The 19,965-nt window shown below is 60.9% G+C and overlaps 1 protein-coding gene across 1 annotated transcript; it reads left to right on the top strand.

Moving 5' to 3' along the window:
* Positions 1-1,523: 1,523 nt before the first annotated feature.
* LOC116964159 (nuclear receptor ROR-beta-like) lies at positions 1,524-18,046 on the top strand. Its single transcript, XM_033002905.2, has 10 exons — positions 1,524-1,680; positions 9,330-9,415; positions 9,517-9,658; positions 9,986-10,399; positions 10,830-10,951; positions 11,301-11,433; positions 12,436-12,543; positions 12,918-13,028; positions 13,395-13,507; positions 14,048-18,046. Exons 1-10 carry the CDS (start codon positions 1,674-1,676, stop codon positions 14,207-14,209), a joined length of 1,398 nt encoding a protein of 465 aa, XP_032858796.2. The 5' UTR covers positions 1,524-1,673; the 3' UTR covers positions 14,210-18,046.
* Positions 18,047-19,965: the final 1,919 nt, after the last annotated feature.

The raw sequence follows: 19,965 nt of genomic DNA, 5'->3' as shown, positions 1-19,965 counted from the left end.
ACACGGGTGGGAGCGCACCAAGTGTCACCTCAGCTCAGCCCGGCCGTCCATCCTGCCCATGCTGCTGCGGGGGGACAGCGCTGGGGGGGCAGAGCCCCTCTGCCACCATCGCGGCAGCATCCCGGCGCCACTGGCTCAGCCCGGGGCTTTGGGTTGAAATCGCCCTCTTCAGCTGTGCTGGAATGGTTTGATTTAAGGGTTTGGGGTGATGGTGAGCCCAACTGAGAGGGCAGGGGGGAGTGCGGGGAGGAGGCAGCGGTGCCGCGTGTGTGGTGGGGGTGTCGGCTGCATCTGTGCCCGTGGATGCCACCTCCGGGCCCACGGCTGATGTGGCGTCCGTGGCCGTGACTGATGCCTTGCCTGTGCCTGTGGCAGATGCCACATCCCTGCCCGTGGTGGATGCCATGGCCACGGTGCGTGCCGTGCTCATGCCCGTGGTAGATGCTCTCTCTGCGCACAGCAGGTCTCCAGGCCAGTGCTGCTGTCCCCAGCACCCAGGCAGCCCTGGGTGCCGCTCGGCACCGACCACGTCCCTCGCACCCTGAGCCCCGGCCCAGCCGTGACACGGACCGACCTCCTCCACCCCTGTGAGGTGGCACCGTGGGGATTCTGTGGTGCAAGAGTCACAGCACAAACCCCAGCCGTGGGGCTTTGCCCCGTGCCGACACTCTGGCACTGCCCTGTGAGGGCTTGTTGAGTGGTCCAGAGCCTTAATTTCTTTGTATTTTTTACAGCAGTGTGTCGGAGCACCCCATTATCCAGAATATGCCCCCAGGGCCCCAAAGCCCTCTGTGTGCACCACAGCATGAAGGACGGGGTGGGAATGGCTTGCTGCCACCTCCAAAGCTTCCCGCTGCTCCCACCGAGCACTTTCCGAACCGCAGGTCTCCCGGCCGGGGGGGTCCCCTCGGACCCCAGCGTCTGTACCCTGGCGTGGGGACACGGTGGGGCTGCCTGGGGGTCCCCGTGTTTCCCGCATCCCCCCAGCACCGGGTGTTTGCACCTTCTCCAGGGCTCCCCGCCCTGTCCTGCCGGGGGGGGGGGGGGGGGGGGCGGCGGGGGGGTGTGTGTGGGGGGAGTGTCGAGGTCCCTGTGCCAAACGGGGCACCCTGCGGGGGGGGGGACACACCGGAGCCTCACGGGTGAAGCGAGGAGGCGCGGTGATTCAGTGGGACACGCAGCCGGCCCCGTGCCTGGGCGAGCCGGGACTGGACGGGCACCGGCAGGGCCCTCCCATGGGCGGGCAGCACCCAAGGGTGCAGCGCCCAGCACCCCGCGGCCGGAGGCGTGTGTCCCCTAGCCCGGGGGTCCAGGAGCCCCCCCCGGCACCGAGGAGGCGCCGGGCATCTGCGCTCTGTGCAGCGCCGAGCACCAGCCCGGCGGGAGCGGCGGGGATGGGGATGGGGATGGAGGAGGAGGAGGAGGAGGAGGAGGAGGAGGAAGGGCAGGAGGTGGGGCTGGAAGTGAAACCGATTTGGGGGGGCGGAGCGGGCTCGTCATGTGAACGGCCGCATGCTCGGGCAGAAGTGGGTCAGCGGCGCCGCGGAGGGGCAGGTGCCAGAGCCGCCCGGTGCCGCCCGGTGCCTCCCGGTGCCGCCCGGTGCTCCCGGTGCCCCCGCTCCCCCCGCCGGCCCATGCGCCCCCCCGCGCGCTCCTGACCGCCGCCGGCCACGATGCGAGGTGAGTCCGTGGGGTTGGGGGGGGGGGGTGGGGATCTGGGAGCGCGGGGGGCATCGCCCGGCTGAGGGGTGGCAGCGACAAAAGTTGTCCCCAACCGGGGACACGGGGGGCAAACTCGGCATCAGCCCAGCCGGGGACACGGGGGGACCCGCACCAGCCCCACGGAGGGACACGGGGGGGGACCCGCATCAGCCCCGCCGGGTCCGTTTGTCTCCTCCAGCTCCTCCCTTCATTAGGAATAAAATTCTTTTTTATTTTTCTTCGCTTTCCGATGCCGGCTTAGACCCGCTCTTAAGCTTTTCCTCGCACTAAACCCCTTAATCTCCTCTTCAATATGTTGCTCCCACCAGGGCTGGATTTATTGTGTTTTTTTGCCCTTTTTCCCCCTCCCCGCGGTGGCTTCGGGGGCGGTTTGGGGCTGGGCCGGTGCAGCGGAGGGAGGCTCCTGTGGGGACAACGAGGGACCAGCCACAATTTCGGGTGCCCCTTGTCCAGGGAAGGGGGTGAGTCGCTCCAGCACCTGCCCGATTTTATCCGTTATTAAAGGCGATTCCTACTTTTCACCCCTCCGCTTTGCAAAGCAGGCGGTTGGGAGGAGGAGGATGGAGGGAGGCAGGCTCCGGCGGGACGATCCACCCAGGCCCGGTGATGGTGACGCAGCGGTGGCCAGACCCAGCTTTTCCCGTGCCAATTCCCAGCTGAGCTACTGGGACCTGGCACTCTGGGTTGGGATTTTTATCCCCCTTTAAAGTCATTTTCCATCATCTGCTGTGCCCGAGCCCTTCACCCGCCAGGACTCGCTTGTGCACGCCTTTAAGTGTGTTTTTCGGGTGCAGGTATTTAGGTGTATTTTTGGGTGCAATATTTAAGTGTATTTTTGGGTGTACATATGGGGACCTACATCTTCGAGCTCCTCAAATCCGTTTTCCTCCCTCCCCGGCACAGCTGCGGGTGCTGCGGCTCTGCCACCCGCCGCACTCTTGTGTAACGGTGGGGTCGGGGCTGGGCGAGGGCGAGGCGAGCCCCCCGCACCCCCTTCCCACCCTGTGGCATCCCGGGATTTCACCTTTATTAGTACGAAGGGAAGCATTAATGCCTGCCTGGCTCTTACGTAGCACTCACACAGCTGGCGCCGGGCTTAATTAGCAGCTGGGTGAACTTTTTTTTTTTTTTTAATAATTTTTTTCCTTCTCCCCCTACCCCCCCCCCCTCCATTCCTATGCACCAACCCTAATTAAGGGCCAAACCCCCCTGATATGACACCGTTTTCCCCCGTCGGGTGTTTTTTTCCGCAGTCCTGCCTGGCGCAGGGTCCCCATCTCTCGCCAAAGCCAGTGCCGCCTGGCGACGCCAAATCGATTCCATCTCTGTTTTCTACCCCAAAACCTCCACAGCTCTGCCCCATTCCCTGGGGGCCCCAGCAGCTCCTCGCTCCTGTCCTTCCCCGCGCCGCAGCTGCGTCGGGGCCGGGCGAGAGGCTTTGCCTTGTATAATCCTATAGGGTTTCCAGCCCTCCTGCTCGCTTGTTTTGCAAGCAGCGTGGCGAGGAGCGTGCGGTGGCTCGGCAGTCTTTCCGACTTGTCCTAGTGACCTAGATCTGTCATTGGAAAAATCAGAGAGGGTGGAGGAGGAGCTTCCCTGCCCGTTTAGGCAGCGTGCGCACGCCGGTGCGGGCAAGGACGGTTGGCACCCACCGGCCCTCCCGCACGACGGCTGCGCCCGTCCCGGGTACCGCAGGGTGGGGACGCGGATGGGGATGGCCGTGCCCTTTGCCTCCTGAGAATAAGGTTGGAGGAGAAAGGTGGCCGGCGACAGCGTGGGGTCCTGAGGGATCCAGCCAGGATTTGGGATCCTTAACCCCGATAACCCCGGGGAGCGACAGCACCTGGAGGGGGGGGGGGGGAAAAGCGGTGATGGGGAGACATTGGTCCCCGTCCCCGCGGGTGGCAGCGGGTTAAGCCCTGCAGCCCGGCTGGGCCCTGTTGGCAACATCCCCTGCCCGTCCTGCCTGTCCTGCCTGCCCCTCCTCCCCACCACGTTTAACTTTGAACTTGACAGTGGCTATTTAAAGAGCTGCTAATGTCTAAATCGCCTGGTTTATTGGATGTGGTGAGCGGAGCCGCTCTTACCGCCTTTATTTAGCCCCATGGAGATAATTCCCCCCCCTGATTCAGCTGCGGGGCCAGAAGAGTTGTCCCGCTGCAGCCTGGCTTCTCCCCACCCTGCACTGGTGGCAGGTCCCCCTCCCCGCCGCCGCACCTTTGCCACCCTCCTGCACCAGCCAAAGTGCAAAGGGCCGCGTCCCGCGCCGGCGGGGCTGGCCTTGGAGCGGTGCCGCGCGGCACGGGAGCCGGTGAACCGGAGCAGCCGGGGCAGGAGCCGGCTGGCCGTGGGGGACCCTCATCGCCCGCCCACCACTGCCGGTGGGTGAACTGTTTGCTGCGATTTCCAAGCTGGGGACACACGCTGCACCACAGGAGAGGGAAAAAATGGCATCTTGCCGGGCGGCTGCGAAGCCACCGGCCACGTGGCTGCGAGTGAAGGTGGTTGGGGGCCACCCTGCGGTGGGGGGAGAATGGCCGAGCCCCGTTCTGGCCCAAATTTTCCAGGAAATCTCAGCTAATCCATTCAGAAACTGATTCACACCTCCAGCATCACAGCCCGGCACAGGGCTGGAGTTGCATTAATTTAAATTTTTTTTATTGCCCACACGGCCCCGGTGCTGCCGGTGTCCCTGCAGCCTGGAGCTGGTGCTTTCACCGTCGTGCTGGAGCCATGCTGCTCACATTTGCAATCCACCCCAGCCTCGGGCGGCCCCAGCCCCTTTGGGGTTACCCACGGGGTGCACGGATGGGGATGGGATTTGCCAGCGGTGGCAGCCAAACCGCTGGAGTGCTGGGGGACCCCAGGACACTGCAGAGCAGGAGCCTGTTTAAAAGCAAACCCAACAGCAGATATAAACAGGTGATCATTCTCTTTATTTACTTATTTATTGCTCCTCCGCCACCCTTGCCCCCAGCCACCTTCCCAAAATACAGCGGTGGCTGGTTGCTGTGGGGAAGCACAGTGGCAGCCGGGAGCAGCGCCAGGCACCGGGATCGGAAGTTGCTGCAGGGAACAAGGGGGAGAGGAGCTGGATTTTGAGGCAGGGATGGGGAGGTGGGGTGGCATCACAGGTCCCTGCACGTCCCCGTGGGTCCCTGCGCATCGCCGTGCAGCCTGGACCCACCGCCCTCCCTCCCTCGGCTCTGGGTATGCCGGGGGGGATGCTGAGCTGGAGGGGAGATGCGGGTGGTGACAGAGCATCAGAGCACCCCCGTGCCCTGGCTGGGGCTGGGGAGGGGAACGGGGGCTGCGGGGCTGCTGCTAATTACCAGAGGTGCTCGTCCTGCGCATCGATTGCAGCGGCAGGCTGGGGCACAGACCTATTTTCCCAGCGGGTTCACTGGGTAATGAGCTGGGGCACTGGGGAAACCACCTGCTCTGGCTCTTGCCCCGGCAGCTGAGAGGGTATTTGGGGCAGGGATGGCCACAGGGGCACGGAGCCACCTCAAAACCACCTGGAGCTGGGCTGCTTGGCCCTCACCTCCCCCCCCCCGCCCAGCAAGGGGCACCCAGACCCCAGGGGTGGGTTTGCTCCCATGGCCCACCCAGGGGAGGGGGTGGCCAGGTCCTGACCCCAGCCCCAGGGGTTGAAGGGTGTGCAGGGTCGCCCTGGGGCAGTCTGTGCAGAGGGCTTTGCAGGGACCTGCCAGTGCCCCCCCAAATCACCCACACCCCCCCCCCCGGAGTCCTCACCCCTCAGCCAGGAGCACCCAGTCCCCACGGAGCCAGCTGGAGGAGGGGCAGCTCCAAAAAGCCTCCAGCAGCAGCAGGGTCGTGACATGTTCTGGAGCTCAGTGGGGTGCTGAGGGTTTTGGGGCGATCTTCCTCCCAGCAGTGAGCTCATATGGCCAAGGGGAGGGATGGGGGGGAGGAGGAGGATGGGGCCACCTGTGGCCCCTGCGCTACAGAGGGAGGGTCCAACCCCCATGGCCGGGTCCTGTGGGGCCTTGTTTTGGGGTGCAAGAGGGATGCCCGCCCCCGGGGCAGAGGTGATGGAGAGGAGGGTGTGCCGGTGCAGGAGGAAGCTTCGGAGAGGGCGGCTCTGGCTCTGCCGAAACCACCGGCGCCACCCGGGCTCGGGGCAAGCGGTGCTGGGCTGGGGGGGACACGCACAGCCGGGTCCGGAGGGGTGACAGGGGACGTGGGGACCGTGCAGAGCTGTGCCCCCCCCCCCCCCAGAGAGCTGCAGCTTGAGGTGGCGTCAGGTGTCCCCAGCAGGAGATGTCCCCCCAAAATGCCCCAAAGGCCCTACCCCCAGCACCAGGAGGTCGGGGTGCAGCCCTGGCTCCAGCCCGGGGCGGCCGCGGCTGTGGGAAGGGTTAACGGCCGCAGCGTTACACAAGCGCGTGGGGCCACGGGCAGAAAGTGTGTCAGTGGGACAGGACGGCTCCAGCCACCGGACCGGGGGCCAAGCGCCACCGGCACGGCCGAGCCCCACGGCCGGCCGGGACCGTGGGGCCGCTTACATAAGGGCTGGCCGGTGGCAGTGGGCCGGGAGTTGGGCAAGAAGTATTTACAGTGGGAGGAGAGCAAATACCACGGCCGGGACATTTTAATTGCCGGCTGCAGATTATTATATTTTTTTTTTTTTTAAACTATTTTTTTTTTTTTTTAGCCCTGCCAGCCCCGGGGAGGAGTTTCACTGCCTGCCCTCCCCAAGCAGGGGGAAGGGGTTCACCTCCACCTAAATAATCCACGCTTTTGCACAGCGTGGCCGATGCTTGAAGTGTTGTGGGAGGAGGAGGAGCCCAGCGCTCCGATGGGGAAACTGAGGCACGGGGGGGGGATCCAAGCCCAAGGTGGGGGGAGTTTGCTGTGATGTTTCCCCTCTGATTGTGGTGAGATTTGGGGGATGCGGGGTGCTGCTACAGCCACCCCACCAGCACCCACATCCCTCCCCCTGTCCTGCTGGGGTTGCCCCAGGGGGTTGTCTGACCCTGGGGGTCCCGGGGGAGATGTGGCTGTGGCACGAGGGGACGCCGAGGGAGCCGGCAGGGTGATTCAGCCGGGGCTTACAAATAGAGCGGCAATTAAACGCTGTTCTGGGCTGTAATTGCCATCGCGCCAGGGTTACGGCTGTATCTCCACGTCAGTTATTTGGGGCGAACGTCTCACGAGTGGGTCAGGTGCCAGCGGTGGGCACGGCCGTGTAATTAGCAGGATGCTAATTAGAGCCCCGAGAGGCTGTGGGCGCACGGCGAGTGGTTGAGGCTTCTCCTTCACAGCATCCAGGGGTGACTGTAGGCTCCAGAGGAGCTGGGAAAGCATCATCCCCACATACCCCCAGCTCTGCCCGTGCCGGCTGCAGGGATCCCTCGGGGGGGGGGGGGGTGTCCCCTCCACCTGGGCCTGGGGGTGTGGGGGGCAAGATTTGGCCACTGGCATCACACGAAGCCATCGCCACCGTCGGGAGCCAGCAAACAGCTTTGGGGCCCCGTGGGGCGAGCGGAGCAGCACCCTCGGGCTCTGCTCGGTGGGTGCGAGGGCCGCGCTCAGCCCGGCTGTTTTCCCGGGCGCAAGGTGCTGGTAATTTCGGGGGGGGGGGGGGGGGGGGCCGGGAGTATCGGCCGCGGGCGTGAGGGCGTGACACGCCGGCGATGCATCACCCCAGCACTCCCGGCGGCTGCAATTACGTTGCATAACGAACCGACGCTGCTTCCTGCCGGGGGTGGCACCACCTCCCTGTGCCCCCCCAGGGTGCCACCACCGCTGTCCCATGCCCATGCCCCTCCCTGGGCGATGGGGACGGGGCGTCAGGGCCGGGGGGGGGGGGGGGGGGTGTCCCCGCAGTTTGCGGGTGGCACCCCTCTCTGGCAGCACGGGCGAAGGTGGCCGCGGGAAACCGGAGAATCGGGGGTGTCTCGGTCGTTGGTGCTGGCTGGCAAGGTGGGGGTGGCCACACATCCCCCCCCCCCCCACCACCAAAGGGGTGACCCCAGGGCTGCGATACCAGTGCAACTGGGGAGGGGCTGGGACTGGTGTGGTTGCAAGGATGCCCTGCCTGCTCCCTGCCCAACCCGGGGGGGGTTCAGCTCTGCTGCCCCAGGCCCAAAACTACAGCAGAAGCACAGGCAGAGGCTTTGGAGAGGGGCAGAGGTGGGATGTGACCCCCTTGGATTGGGGGGGGGGGGGTACAACACACAGCCCTGGGAGAAGCCTGGCTCTACAGGCTCCAGAGGGAGGGGTGAACCCCAAAACCGCCTGGTGCATTTGGGGCAGGAGCTGAGCAGCGAGACAATGGATGGAGGAGGGAACCGTCCTCCGCTTGCACCAGGATTTGGGGTGAGCCCCCCCCCCACCCCCCAGGGCAAACCTGCTCTGGGGAACACACTGATAGCATCCCCAGGGGACCGATAGCAGCCCCTGGGGGGGGACCGATGGCATCCCCAGGGACTGATGGCAGCCCAGTTGCCCCACTGGGCAGCAAGGCTCGTGCTAACCCAGCCCAGCCTGCTCCAAAGCAGCGAGGGACCCCGGGGCACAGCGGGGTGCTGGGGTGCAGGCGGCGCTGGCCGAGCACCGGGGCTGTCACCCACAGAGGTGGCCTCCGCTGGCAGCAACCCACAAACATGACCCTCAACCAGAACCGGTCGCTCCCAGGGGAGAAGAGAGGCAGAAGGGAATTACCCGAGCCGGGGATTTGCACAGGCCCAGGAGATTTGAAATAACCATAATCTGGCCGTGGGGGTTATTTTGGCGCGGCAGCGGCTGCCCTGCACCCTCGAGAGCGACGCCAGGCCGAGCCCATCCGGGGGGCGCGGGGGCTGGAGCGGGGGGATTAGAGGGTGCAGAGATGCTGGGAGGCACGTACGAGTCCCCGGGGGTGCCCCGCATCCCTCCCCCCCCCGACCGCCACGGCACGCGCAGGGCGGGCAGAGCCAGCCCGGATCTGGGGCAGCTGGAAAATGAGGAGGACGAAGCCTATTAGCAGCTCAGTGCCAGCAAAGCAGAAGCGGGGAGGGAAGCGGATTTGTGGGGGGAAGGGGGCTGGGACCTTGAGCCAGCCGTGGCTATATTGGTCCTGGGTTTTCTAAGGAGCTGCTGGGGGGGGTCAGGGGCCCCTCAGACCCTCGGCTTGGGCCAGACCCCCCGCAGGAGAGCATCCGTGGCTGCAGGGACGGGGATGGTCCTTGTGCCGAGGATGTCCCTGTCCGTGGTGCCCTGACAGCGTGCATACCCCAGCTGAAAAATAAGGGCAATGATTCCAAAATAGGGTCCCGGGCAGGCTGGTGCGCCCCATGCTGTACTCTCATAGCTCAAAGGGCTTTTCTACCTGTCTCCAGCTGTTGGAGAAGACGGGGGAGCGAATGGAGGTACCCTATGCCCTGTGTGAGCCTTTTTGGGGCCCTCGCTGAGGCACCAGCATCCTTGTGGGATCTGTGGGAACGGCTGAGGTACCGTCGGCTCCAGACCTCATGCCTCAGTTTCCCCAGCTGCGGAGCAGGGCTGTGGCTGTCACGGAGGGAGGGCCTTCTCCCTTGTTTGGTTCAGCGCTGGCCATCATTAACCACCGTGGTTTTCCCCCTTTTTCCCCTCCTCCGCAGCCCAAATCGAAGTGATCCCATGCAAGATCTGCGGAGACAAGTCCTCGGGGATCCACTACGGCGTTATCACCTGCGAGGGCTGCAAGGTGAGCCCAGGGATGCGCGGAGATGGGTGCAGGCGGGCGGGCGGCCGCGGGGGGTTGGCATCCCGCCGGGCCCTTTCCCAACACCTGCCCGTCCTGCTCAGGGCTTTTTTCGGAGGAGCCAGCAGAACAACGCCAGCTACTCCTGCTCCCGGCAGAGGAACTGCCTGATCGACCGCACCAACCGCAACCGCTGCCAGCACTGCCGCCTGCAGAAATGCCTGGCGCTGGGCATGTCCCGCGACGGTGAGTCGTCCCCAGGGACCTGTCTGCTCCTCCTCGGGGCGAATCGGGCTGTCAGGGCCAAAGCTGCTTCCTCTGTGGGGCCAGCCGGGTGAAAGGAGGTTTTGGGGAAGCAAAGAAATGCTTTTTGCGTTTTCCATGGGGAAATTTAAATCGATTCTGTTCTCTTGGACCCGAGGGTGGTCTGGGGCGGGAGGTGGATCTGACAGGGCTCATCGCCCCCAAACCACACGCTCCCCGGGAGCCAGGACCCTTCCCAGGGCGGGCGGGCGGGCGCGGCTGCCGGGGGTGAAGCTGCCCTGACGCGGCCGCCCTCTCCTGCCCGGGCAGCGGTGAAGTTCGGCCGCATGTCGAAGAAGCAGCGGGACAGCCTCTACGCCGAGGTGCAGAAGCACCAGCAGAGCCAGGAGCAGAGCGGCAGCACCAAGGATGAGCCCGAGCCCCTGAGCCGCGTCTACACCACCAGCGTCAGCAGCGGGCTCTCGGACCTGGATGACATCTCCACGCTGTCGGACGGGCTCCTCTTCGACTTCCCCCTCACCCCCGATGGCAGCAGCACCTACTACAACCTCGACCTGCTCGCCTCGGCGCAGCCTTCGCCCGACCAGTCCAGCCTGGACGTGGCCGATGCCACGCTCATCAAGCAGGAGTCCATCTACGAGCTGATGCTGGAACCAGCCCTGTTCGCCCACGGCGCGCTGGAGGGCGGCCAGCTGCCCGCCGATATCTCCGTCCTCGAGATCGGTGAGCCCTGGCGCGGTCCCGGTGTGACGCCTGGCACGCACAGGGCGCGCAGCCCCGGCGATGGTGCTCGGTGTAGCCCCGGGCACCTTGCAGGATGCGTCCAGCCCTGGGTGCCCACGCCGTGCCGGGTGCGCTTGCAGTGAGGGACTGACCCAGCCTCAGCTCTCGGAGCAGCCCCAAGCCCATCCCCTCCTCCAGGCTGAGCACAGATGGAGCTCGGTGCGCCTGAGGTTGCGCAGAGCGTCTCCCCCTCTGCCTTGGGGACAGCCCCTGACACCCCGTCTGTCCTCGTAGCCCTGTGACACCGCACGTGAGCCCCTCTGCCCCTGCAGCCCCGCAGGACACCCCAGGAGAGGCCGGCATCAGGGTGTAGGGACAGAGGGGCCGGCGGGATCCCCGGGTTTCACCGCCCGCTGCCCTCGCCTTGCAGACCGGGTGGCCCAGAACGTGGTGAAGTCGCACCTGGAGACGTGCCAGTACACGACGGAGGAGCTCAAGCGCCTGGCGTGGAGCCTCTACTCCCCCGAGGAGGTCCGTGCCCTGCAGAGCAAGGTGAGCACCGCTGCTGCAGCCCCCCCCCGGCTCCCCACCACGGCCAGAGCCGTGGCAGCCCTCGGCAAGGGCCACCGCTGTCCCCCCGGTGCTGCACTGAGGCGGGGATGAAGACAAGGAGGATGAGGAGGGTCTTTCGGTGCTTTGGGAGCTGGGGGGGGGGGGGGGTTGCAGTTGCAGTGGTAGGTCATGTCCGGGGTGTCCTAGTGCCACCACCCGCCCCGGATGACATGGCACCTGGGTCCCTTGCACGCCCCGTGCAATGGGGTGGGGTGGGGTGGGGGGGACAGTGGAGCCAGGGTGACGGGGCGGCAGCGAGCCCTAAGGGACGTCCCCGCTGTGCCGGCAGAGCTGCGAGGCCATGTGGCAGCAGTGCTCGCTGCAGATCTCCAACGCCATCCAGTACGTGGTGGAGTTCGCCAAGCGCATCGACGGCTTCATGGAGCTCTGCCAGAACGACCAAATCATCCTCCTGAAAGCCGGTAAGAGCGGGGGACCCTGCCATCCCCCTCGCGTCCCTGCCGTCCCCCTCTCATCCCCAACACCCCTCTCAAGTGGCAGCCACGGTGCCGGAGGCATATCCCAACCTTCCTCTTGGCTAGTGCTTTCCTTTCAGGATCTCCCCTCCCTCACCACCCTGGTTGCCCCCCCGGGCTCGGCATCGGTGCTTGGGGAGCAGGCACTGGGCTGGAAGGAGTTGAAGGTCATGGTATAGAGAGGGACATGGGGAGTGCCTGCCCCAGGCAGAGGCTTTTCCCCACGGTTGCCCTCAACCAAATGTCACCCAGAAACCAGGATGCAAATGAGCACAGAGGGTTTTCCCTCCGGGAAAAGGGGTGCCAAACCCAAAGGGGAGCAGGGAGGGAGAAAAGGAAGGGATTGGCCTCTTCTCCCAGGAAGAGACTGGGAAGAGGAAGACAATGGCAGTGCACACCCACGCCCCCCACCCATCCATCTGCCTGAGCTGATGATGTGGTGCCCAAGTGAGGGAGATGAATGTGAAAAAGCCCCAAAATTCCAAAAAAGGTGGAAAGCCTCCCCTAGACTTTCAGGGCTGGGGAGCTGAGAGCCTCACCCAGCACGGGGGATGTGTGCACAGGGGTGCTCTACCCTGAAGCTGGAGCTGGCCTTGCCTGCCATGCTGGAGTTTAACTCATTCTTTCATTTCTTCCTTCCATTTTCTTTTTATTTATTTTGTTTTCACCCTCTCCTCTCCTGGTGCTCCACCATGACCTCGACTGATCTCTGTCCGGCTGTGAATGCTCGGACGATATTTGCCTTTGGTGAAATAATGTGGTCGCAATCGGAAACCTAAAAAAACCCAACCCCCCCCAACCCAAATTGGATTTATTGGAATAACCATTCTGTTCTGGGGAATAAACAATCTGGACTTCAAACTTGCACTGGGGGCTTTCCTCTTCCTTACATTTGGTCCTGGGATCATACCTGCCTGCCCTCGCCTGCGCTCTCTCTGCCTACGTCAGGTTGCCTCGAGGTGCTCCTGATCCGCATGATCCGCGCATTCAACCCCTTGAACAACACCGTCCTCTTCGAGGGGAAGTTCGGCGGCGTGCAGATGTTCAAATCGCTCGGTAAGAGCCGCCTCGCTGCGCCTCTCCCGGGGCTCTCCTCTCCTTTCGACAGCCAGACAGGGCTGGGGTTCGCAGCCAGGTGAAACGCAGCATCCCCGTGGCTGGGAGAGATCCCTGGGGGACGGGAGGGGGTGAGACCCCCGCTGCGTTTGCTCCCACTCCCGTTGGGATCGGGTTGATGTGCACCACGGTCAGGACTTGCTTTCCACCCCGGCCTGAAGCCCAGTGATGCCAGGCATCCTCTGCCGGGGGACCCCCCCCTTCACCCATCTCATCTCCCGAAAGCTTGCTGAGCCCTGGGTGGGAGTGTGGGGGTGCCGCCACGCCGCGCGGAGCCGTGACAGCCCCCCCTTCCCCGCTGTCCCCCCCATCAGGCTGCGACGACCTCATCGGCGCCGTCTTCGAGCTGGGGAGGACCCTGTGCCGCCTGCAGCTGTCGGACGAGGAACTCGCCCTCTTCACCGCCGCCGTCCTGCTCTCCCCAGGTACGGGGGGGCTGTGGGGGGAACACCGCAGCCAGGACTGTCCAGGGAGGGGGGAATCTTGTGCCAAAGCTGGGGAGAGCTGACCCCTAAATCTCAGCACTGCTTCCTCAGCGGTTGATTTAAGTTATTCCTGGGAAAGGAGGTTGGGGGAAAAAAACGCATCTGAAAATGCATCTGCCAAAACTCAATGGGAGGAGGGGCCGTGTCCCCTGCAGCAGAGTGGGGGGGGTTGGAGAGGGGCTGCCTGGCCGTGTCACCGTCCCCAAAAGCATCCCCCAAAATCAGGAAGAGTTAAAAGAGCAAGAGGCCACCGCACCGTGCCGGGGGAGAGCCCTGTGGCGGCACTGACCCAGCCATCTCCTGTAGATCGCCCGTGGCTGACGGAGTCCAAGAAGGTGCAGAAGCTCCAGGACAAGGTCTACGTGGCCCTGCAGCACGAGATCCAGAAGAAACACTCCACGGAGGACAAGCTCTCCAAGGTAGCGGCGCTGCCCGCGTGCAGTGCGGGGAGCCCGGCTGGGGGTGGCACGTGTGCCACGGGGAGATGGCTGAGCTGGTGGATGTGGCTGTGCCGGGGCTCGTTAGCCACACACGGGTGTTTTTCAGCGGGGTGAGCCCTGGGTCCCGTTGAAGGAGAATTTCTCTCTCCAAGGGCCGAGCATCTCCGTCATGGTAGAGCCACACTGCAGGCAGCCCCGTGGCACGGAGCCCGGCCGTGCATCAGGCAGCGGGTGTTTGGGGCAAAAGGAGCCATTTCAGGAACACTTTGGGCAGGACAGAGCTGGGCCGGGAGGTGCTGGTCCCAGGCGCTGGTTGTCCTGAGGAAAAACATGGGTTTGGAGGCACGGCCACGTTGCTGCCAGGCTGCCCAAAGGTGAGGGGTGTCCACTGGTGCCCCCGGGGCCAGGCAGAGCCAGCGGTCCCCAAACCCACCTGCTTGTCCCCAAAGGAGAGGGAGTGGTGGCATGAGGGATGCTAGCCAGGGACCCAGTGGTCACCAGCTCCTCCCTTCCCTTCAGATGGTTTCCAAGCTGCCCTTGATGAAGACCATTTGCAACCTGCACTTGGACAAGCTGGAATTTTTCCGTCTCCTGCACCCAGAGACGGCCATGAACTTCCCACCCCTCTATAAGGAGGTCTTCAACTCGGAGCTTCAGTACAGCGACCCACGGGAGAGCTAAGGCTGGGAGCCGCTGGCCCCCTTTGAGTTCCCCAAAATTTGGAGACGAACTAAACTTCAGAGGTTTGGGGCAGTTTATTTAAATCAAATAATCAAACTCAAGAGAGCCCAGGGGCTGGGCTATCTCCCCAGCCCCATTTCCTCGCTGTGGATTGCAATAGCTCTTGAATGTAAAGCACCTTGAAGGAAAAAGCAAACAGACTTTGCCATACCAGTGAAATGAATGTGAAATATTCGCTTGGGAGAGGAGATGTTCCGGGCAGCGGTAAGGGACCGACTCCTGCCCGCAGTGCACGGATCCAGGGGAGCACACGCCATGCACACACCGCTGTGCTCGCGGCACGGCCCTTCCCGCTGTCCTGGCTGCACTCTCCATCTCCGATTTTTATTTTTTTGTAATTATTATTATTTTTTTTTTTTTTTTTTACCCAAACACAAGGCATGGGATAAAGAAGGGGCAACACAGACTCGGCTGGATAGGCGTGAGCCAGGCCAGTGGGAGCAGCTTTGATCTCATGCTGGAGGCAAGGAGAGGGCGAAGGTAGAGCCTTTGCTTTATTCCTTCTCCCATGGGTGCAGCGAGCCCACAGGGCACGGTGTGACCTCAGGAGCTTCGCCAAGAAAGACCTGGCTGTGGCTGGGGGCAGGATTCAGCACAGGATTTTCCTGTGGAGGAGGCTGGTTCAAGTGAAAGGATGCCCAGTGCAGCAGAGGAAAAGCTTTCCAGGGTCTCCGCGCCCTCCGTCAGAGCATTTTTCCAAATGCCTGGCCAACTCCCCATCCAGCTGGCCAGCTGTGGCTTTTTGGAGCTGATTTGGCAGGTCTACCCCCCTCATGCCACCTTCCCGCGTCCCGAGAGCTTTTCAGAGAGGGGCTTTGCCCTTGCGACTGTGGCCAAAGCCCAGCTCCTGGCTGCTCCCCCGCAGAGGCAGCCGCAGGCGCTGGGGCTCGGTGCCTGTCCCCGCACGTCGTCGCAGGCAGGGACTCTTTGGGTGCTGGCTGTTGGGTGTAGTTTTCTTATCGAGACCATTAAAACCATCCCGTGGCTCAGCACCCAGAGGAGGTTTTGTGGCCTTTCCTCCACCCAACCTCCAGCCAGTCCCACTGCCAGGTTCCCCCTTCCCGTGCCGGGACCACTGGGAGAGCAGCCACGGCGACTGTTGCAGGATGAGTTGGACCCGGGCTTTCCCCCCCAAGGAGCTCGTTAGAACTGTTATTTTGGGTCTTTTTCTCTATTTAGCAGGACCTGGGAGCTTTTTAGGGAGAGAAACTGCCCGTTGGGGTCAAGGGGAAGCAAAAGGTTCTTATTCCTTCCCTGGGAAGTCGCGGTATGGTTGGGACCTGCTGCTCCGAGCTTGGGAGGCTCAAAAGGTGAAGAAGGGATGTATTTGTGGGGTGATGCTGTGATAGCCCGCAGCTGGCGGGGCTGCTCAAGGGACTCTTTGACCAGGCTCTGCAGATGGTTTTTCTGTCCCTATTCCTGCTCCTCCTGCAGCGAATGCGAAAAGCTACAAGGGAGAAACCTGCTGTGAGGCAGCCCCAGTTTCTGCTGGCAAAGGGCTAAAACCCCAAGCCCCTTCCCGCTTTGTGTAGATTTCTCTTGCATCCACCCCCATCCTCTGGCAGCTCGGATCATCTCCACGAGTGAGCCGAAGACCTTCAGTTCCATAACTGCACCCCGTGAACTAAATGAACAGCTTTTTTAGCAATGGTAGGGGATATTCATGCTTTTGGTTAAAAGACCTCCTACGGAAGACCGTGGACCAACCTCAACCAGGGAAGACTCACCAGGAAGCTGATGAGATTTCTGCTTCGGTATAAGGCAGAGAAGAACTTGGGACCGTGCTATTCCCCAGCAGCTACCGCCCGCCACGTACAGCCGCGTGCTTTCTGGTTTTGCTAACCGCCGTCTGAACTGCTCCTCGGAGCGTATCGGAGCTCGTCAGCCTCCTTTCTCTCCCCGATGGCGTTAGAGCCCAGGTCTCTGGTGAAGGCTGCTGACCCTCCCAGCCGCCCCACTCGATGTGGAGTGCCAATGCGTCGTTCTCCAGCACAGCGTTCACCGGGGTGGGGATGCGCTGTGCTCGTCTCCTGCCCTCTTGGATCCTAAAGCTTGCGAGAAGTCAGTACTGCCTTTTTTGTTTAGAGGGTTGTGCCTTTTTTTTGAAGAATCATTTCCGACAGCACCATTCGCTTCCCAGCTCCTCTTTGCAGGGAAAAGCACTCGAGAAAATGAATGTGCTTTGTGGAGGGGGCTCCCGCCCTCCATTTCTGCAAGACAGCAGCACTCCCTTTCTCGGAGGAAACAGCCGCAGGTGTTTTGAAATGTTTTTTGGGAAAAAAAAAAAAAAGCACACACCCTTCTTTATGTCCTTGGTATTCGTCAGCCAACGTGCACCAACGGTCAACATCACTGTTTTCATTTCATCCGGCAAAGAAACCAAGAAAGCACCTTAAATCAGGAAAAGACTGAGCCCTCACCACTAGTTTTTTCTGGCTTACGACACAGCGTCCATCTCCTGGGAGAGCTTTTGGATTCTGAGCAATAAAAGCCCCCGTGGGAATCTAGGGAAGACTGGAACTATTAAACACGTGTAACTCAACCTGCCAAACTGCGGGAACCTGCACTTTTAAGTTCTCTTTAAAGGAACTGTCTCGTTGATTAAGTGATTTCTTGCCTGGGACGGGTGACGCACGTCGAAAGAGATGGCAAGGGCGCGCCAACCCCCCGCGGCACCTCTGCTGGCTGCAGCCTCGGCTTTCGGCTCGCCCGAGCGCGCGGGGCCGTAGAGGCAGTGCCAAGGTCCCTCACGCTCCCTCTGTGCCACCAAGAGCAGCGGCTCGGCAGAGCCAGGCATCGAGCTTGTACGGAAAGGGCGAACAAAAAAGCCTTGGGTGAAAATGCCTGAAAAAGGGGGATTTCTGCTCTCCCCTGCGCCGGAGCTGCGTGTGGCCAGTGAAGATGAGGCACGGGAGCCCCGAGCCCCCTGACTTGCTTTGATGCTTGGTCCTCAACGTCTCGGTGGTGTTTCCATCCCACCAGCCACGAGACGTTTTGCCTCTTTATTTTCAAACAGATCTCGGCAGCCGTTCCCTTGAGTGGGGCAACCTCAGCCGTGAGGGATTGCTCTTTTCCAGACCAAGATTTTGTGTTTGTTTGTTTGCTCTGGCAGTTTAGCTGAGTGTGCATTTCCACCTCCAGAACCCTCACACTGTGTATAAAAATGGATAATATATATATATATATAATATATATTCTTGTGAATGTTGGTGCAAAAGAGAAAACTATATAAAGTTTCAGTTGGTTTTATGTTATTTTTTATCTATATGAATGAAAGGAAGAAATGGAAAACATTTTTTTCCATTTACCACCCTTCACACACACCTACCTGTAGATACCGACAGGTTTTATGGAAATGTTTTAATTTTTAGATTTAGGAACATGCTTCTGTTCTCATTGAATGTTCTGTCTTGTAAGATTGTAATTTCTATTTTTTTAAAGAAAAGAAAATGACTAAATAAAATTTCCTCTTTCGGACCAGTCAGCTAGGAAGGGAGGGCAGGGGAGGGAGAAATGTTTATTTAAGGACAAAAGCATTGTCTGAATTTTTCATGACGTAAAATAAAAAGTAATATAATGTATGGATGAAAAACTTTTTACTGAGGTGTATTCTATAGGTATATAGATGTATATTGCGCAAAATTTGCAGGGAGAAAAATAAAGTCTGGTTTACAAGGTAAAAAATCCAATAATTTTGGAAATAGTGACTGTGATTCCAAATTTTAGCAAAGGGTGAGACTGGAAGCAAAGCCCTCAAAGTCATGGAAAAGCCTTTCATTTCTTGAGCAGGCTCAGGATCAAGCTGAACTAGAAGCCCTGATCCAGCACAGAATTTGGACACAACACTAGATCGTAGATGTTGTAAGGTATTATCGGGTCACTTAAAGCTAGGCACATGCTGGGAAGGATCCTGAGATCTGGGAAAGGGCGTCTGGGAAACCTCTGTTCAAACACCATCAAGGCGAGGACAGTGACTGCACCTAGCAGTACTGGGGACACATTTTGGGGCAGGGGGTACGTGGATTTGTTTTCAAGCGGTACCCAGTCAGTCCTAGGCGGGAAGGAAGGAAGATACATGCCCTGGGTACAAGGACTCAGATGCAAGGACTCCTCTCCGTCAGGATGCAGACGGTTGCAAGATATCGCTGGGTATAAAGAGTGCAAATCTCATCCTCATTCCTCCCTTCTGCTTCCCCTGAAAATCTCACCTGGTTGCATGCTCCCTGCTCCCTGCACAAATCCAGAGCTGCTGTGTCCTTCCGCAGCAGCAGTTGAACTGTCTGGGAGCTGTGGAGCAGAGCAAAATAATGAAAAGGGATCCTTGTCCCAGCAGCGTCAGTAAATCCCAGGGTCTCACCTCACCAGCTCCCAGCCGCTACTGCTCTGCCATTCCCGGGAGGCAGCACACGTTCTCCTTCACGGTTCCCACCTGCAGAGTTTACATATTGCAGGATAAAACCTGGGTGCTACTGAGAGCCAACAACGGCCAGAAACATGGCACAGCCTGTGGAGACGTGGGGAAGGGTTATCGTCCTGCCTGGAGATGGAGGGAGCGGCGTTGGGGTGGCCGAGACAGCACGCCGGGACCAGCCGGAGCTGCGGCAGTGACGCGGGTGTAGCAGCCCACGGCCCCACCAAGCTACCACACACTGGCACATTTATCTGGGTTTCATTTTCAAAAAGATGTCTTTTTTTTTTTTCCACAAAAATCACGTTTCTTCGTATTTTGGGGGGGAGGCGGGGGGGGAAAAAAAAATAAAGCGTGGGAACTCCGTTAAAAAATTCTTTGCAAAGGGCTACTCTTTAAACAAAACATGCTTATGAAAAATCGCCTTTCAGTGCCAGGGGAGATGCTGGGAATCATTAACACCCGCAGGCCGTGGGAGCCAGCCCAGGATGGGTCCAGGTGGCCCCTGGAAGCCCAAACACCTTCAGCAAGAGGCGGCGGGACGGGGCCACCTGAGCGTGGCTGTCCCACGGGGGGCACGGCGAGGACAGGAGCTGAGCCCCCGCTGCCTGGTGTCCCTGTCCCCGGGCTCTCCCACCCCGCTGCCCATCACGCCTTCCCCCCAAAAGCGCTCCCCCTCTTACTGGTGGCTCAATGTCTCCAGTAGCACTGGATATACCGGGGCGGAGTGACCTCTACTGGTTTACAGCTAAAATACTCCCTGCGTGGGATGCTTCCAGGAGGATGGAGACAAGAGGCCTGATCCTTCCCTCTCCCCAAATGTCTGGCAAATCCTGCAGGCAGCAGCCCTGCCTGCGCCCGCTTTGGGGAGCAACCCCCAGCAAGGCTGGGCAGCCTGCCTCGAGCAGCAGCTGAACGCAAGCAGGGGGCCCCAAGTCCTTTATTTTAGGAAAACTTTGCAGACTAGGAGAGTGAAGACCTCAGCGTTTGCTAAGTGTGAGAGGGATGAGTGTGAGTCACCCAGCCGGGAGCCTGGAACACCGTGTTTACAGAAACCGCAGCCCCAGGGCTTGTAAATGTTTTTAAAGTGGAGTAGGGTTTATATACAGCCAAATTAACTGTATTTACATAGAGCTGGTGCCTTGGAGATGTAGGGGTAACTTCGTTAAGGAGTCTAACGCAGTGTGAATAAGGAGTTAAGCAGCTACAGAACCAAACAAAAGTGTATAAATCCAGAAAGCGTCCAAGCGCTGCTGTCGGCGTGGCTGGGTAGGGGCTCCCCGGCACC

Source organism: Tyto alba, unplaced genomic scaffold, assembly GCF_018691265.1.
Source record: "Tyto alba isolate M040663 unplaced genomic scaffold, T.alba_DEE_v4.0 Super-Scaffold_20000042, whole genome shotgun sequence".
Taxonomy (NCBI): Eukaryota; Metazoa; Chordata; class Aves; order Strigiformes; family Tytonidae; genus Tyto; species Tyto alba.
The sequence above is the reverse complement of the archived record's forward strand: the minus strand, read 5'-3'. Positions and strand labels throughout refer to the sequence as shown.

Coding starts and splice junctions, on each gene's coding strand:
- LOC116964159 (XM_033002905.2), top strand. Junction 9,659..9,985: donor GCTGGGCATGTCCCGCGACG/GTGAGTCGTCCC, acceptor CTGCCCGGGCAG/CGGTGAAGTTCGGCCGCATG. Junction 10,952..11,300: donor TCCGTGCCCTGCAGAGCAAG/GTGAGCACCGCT, acceptor CTGTGCCGGCAG/AGCTGCGAGGCCATGTGGCA.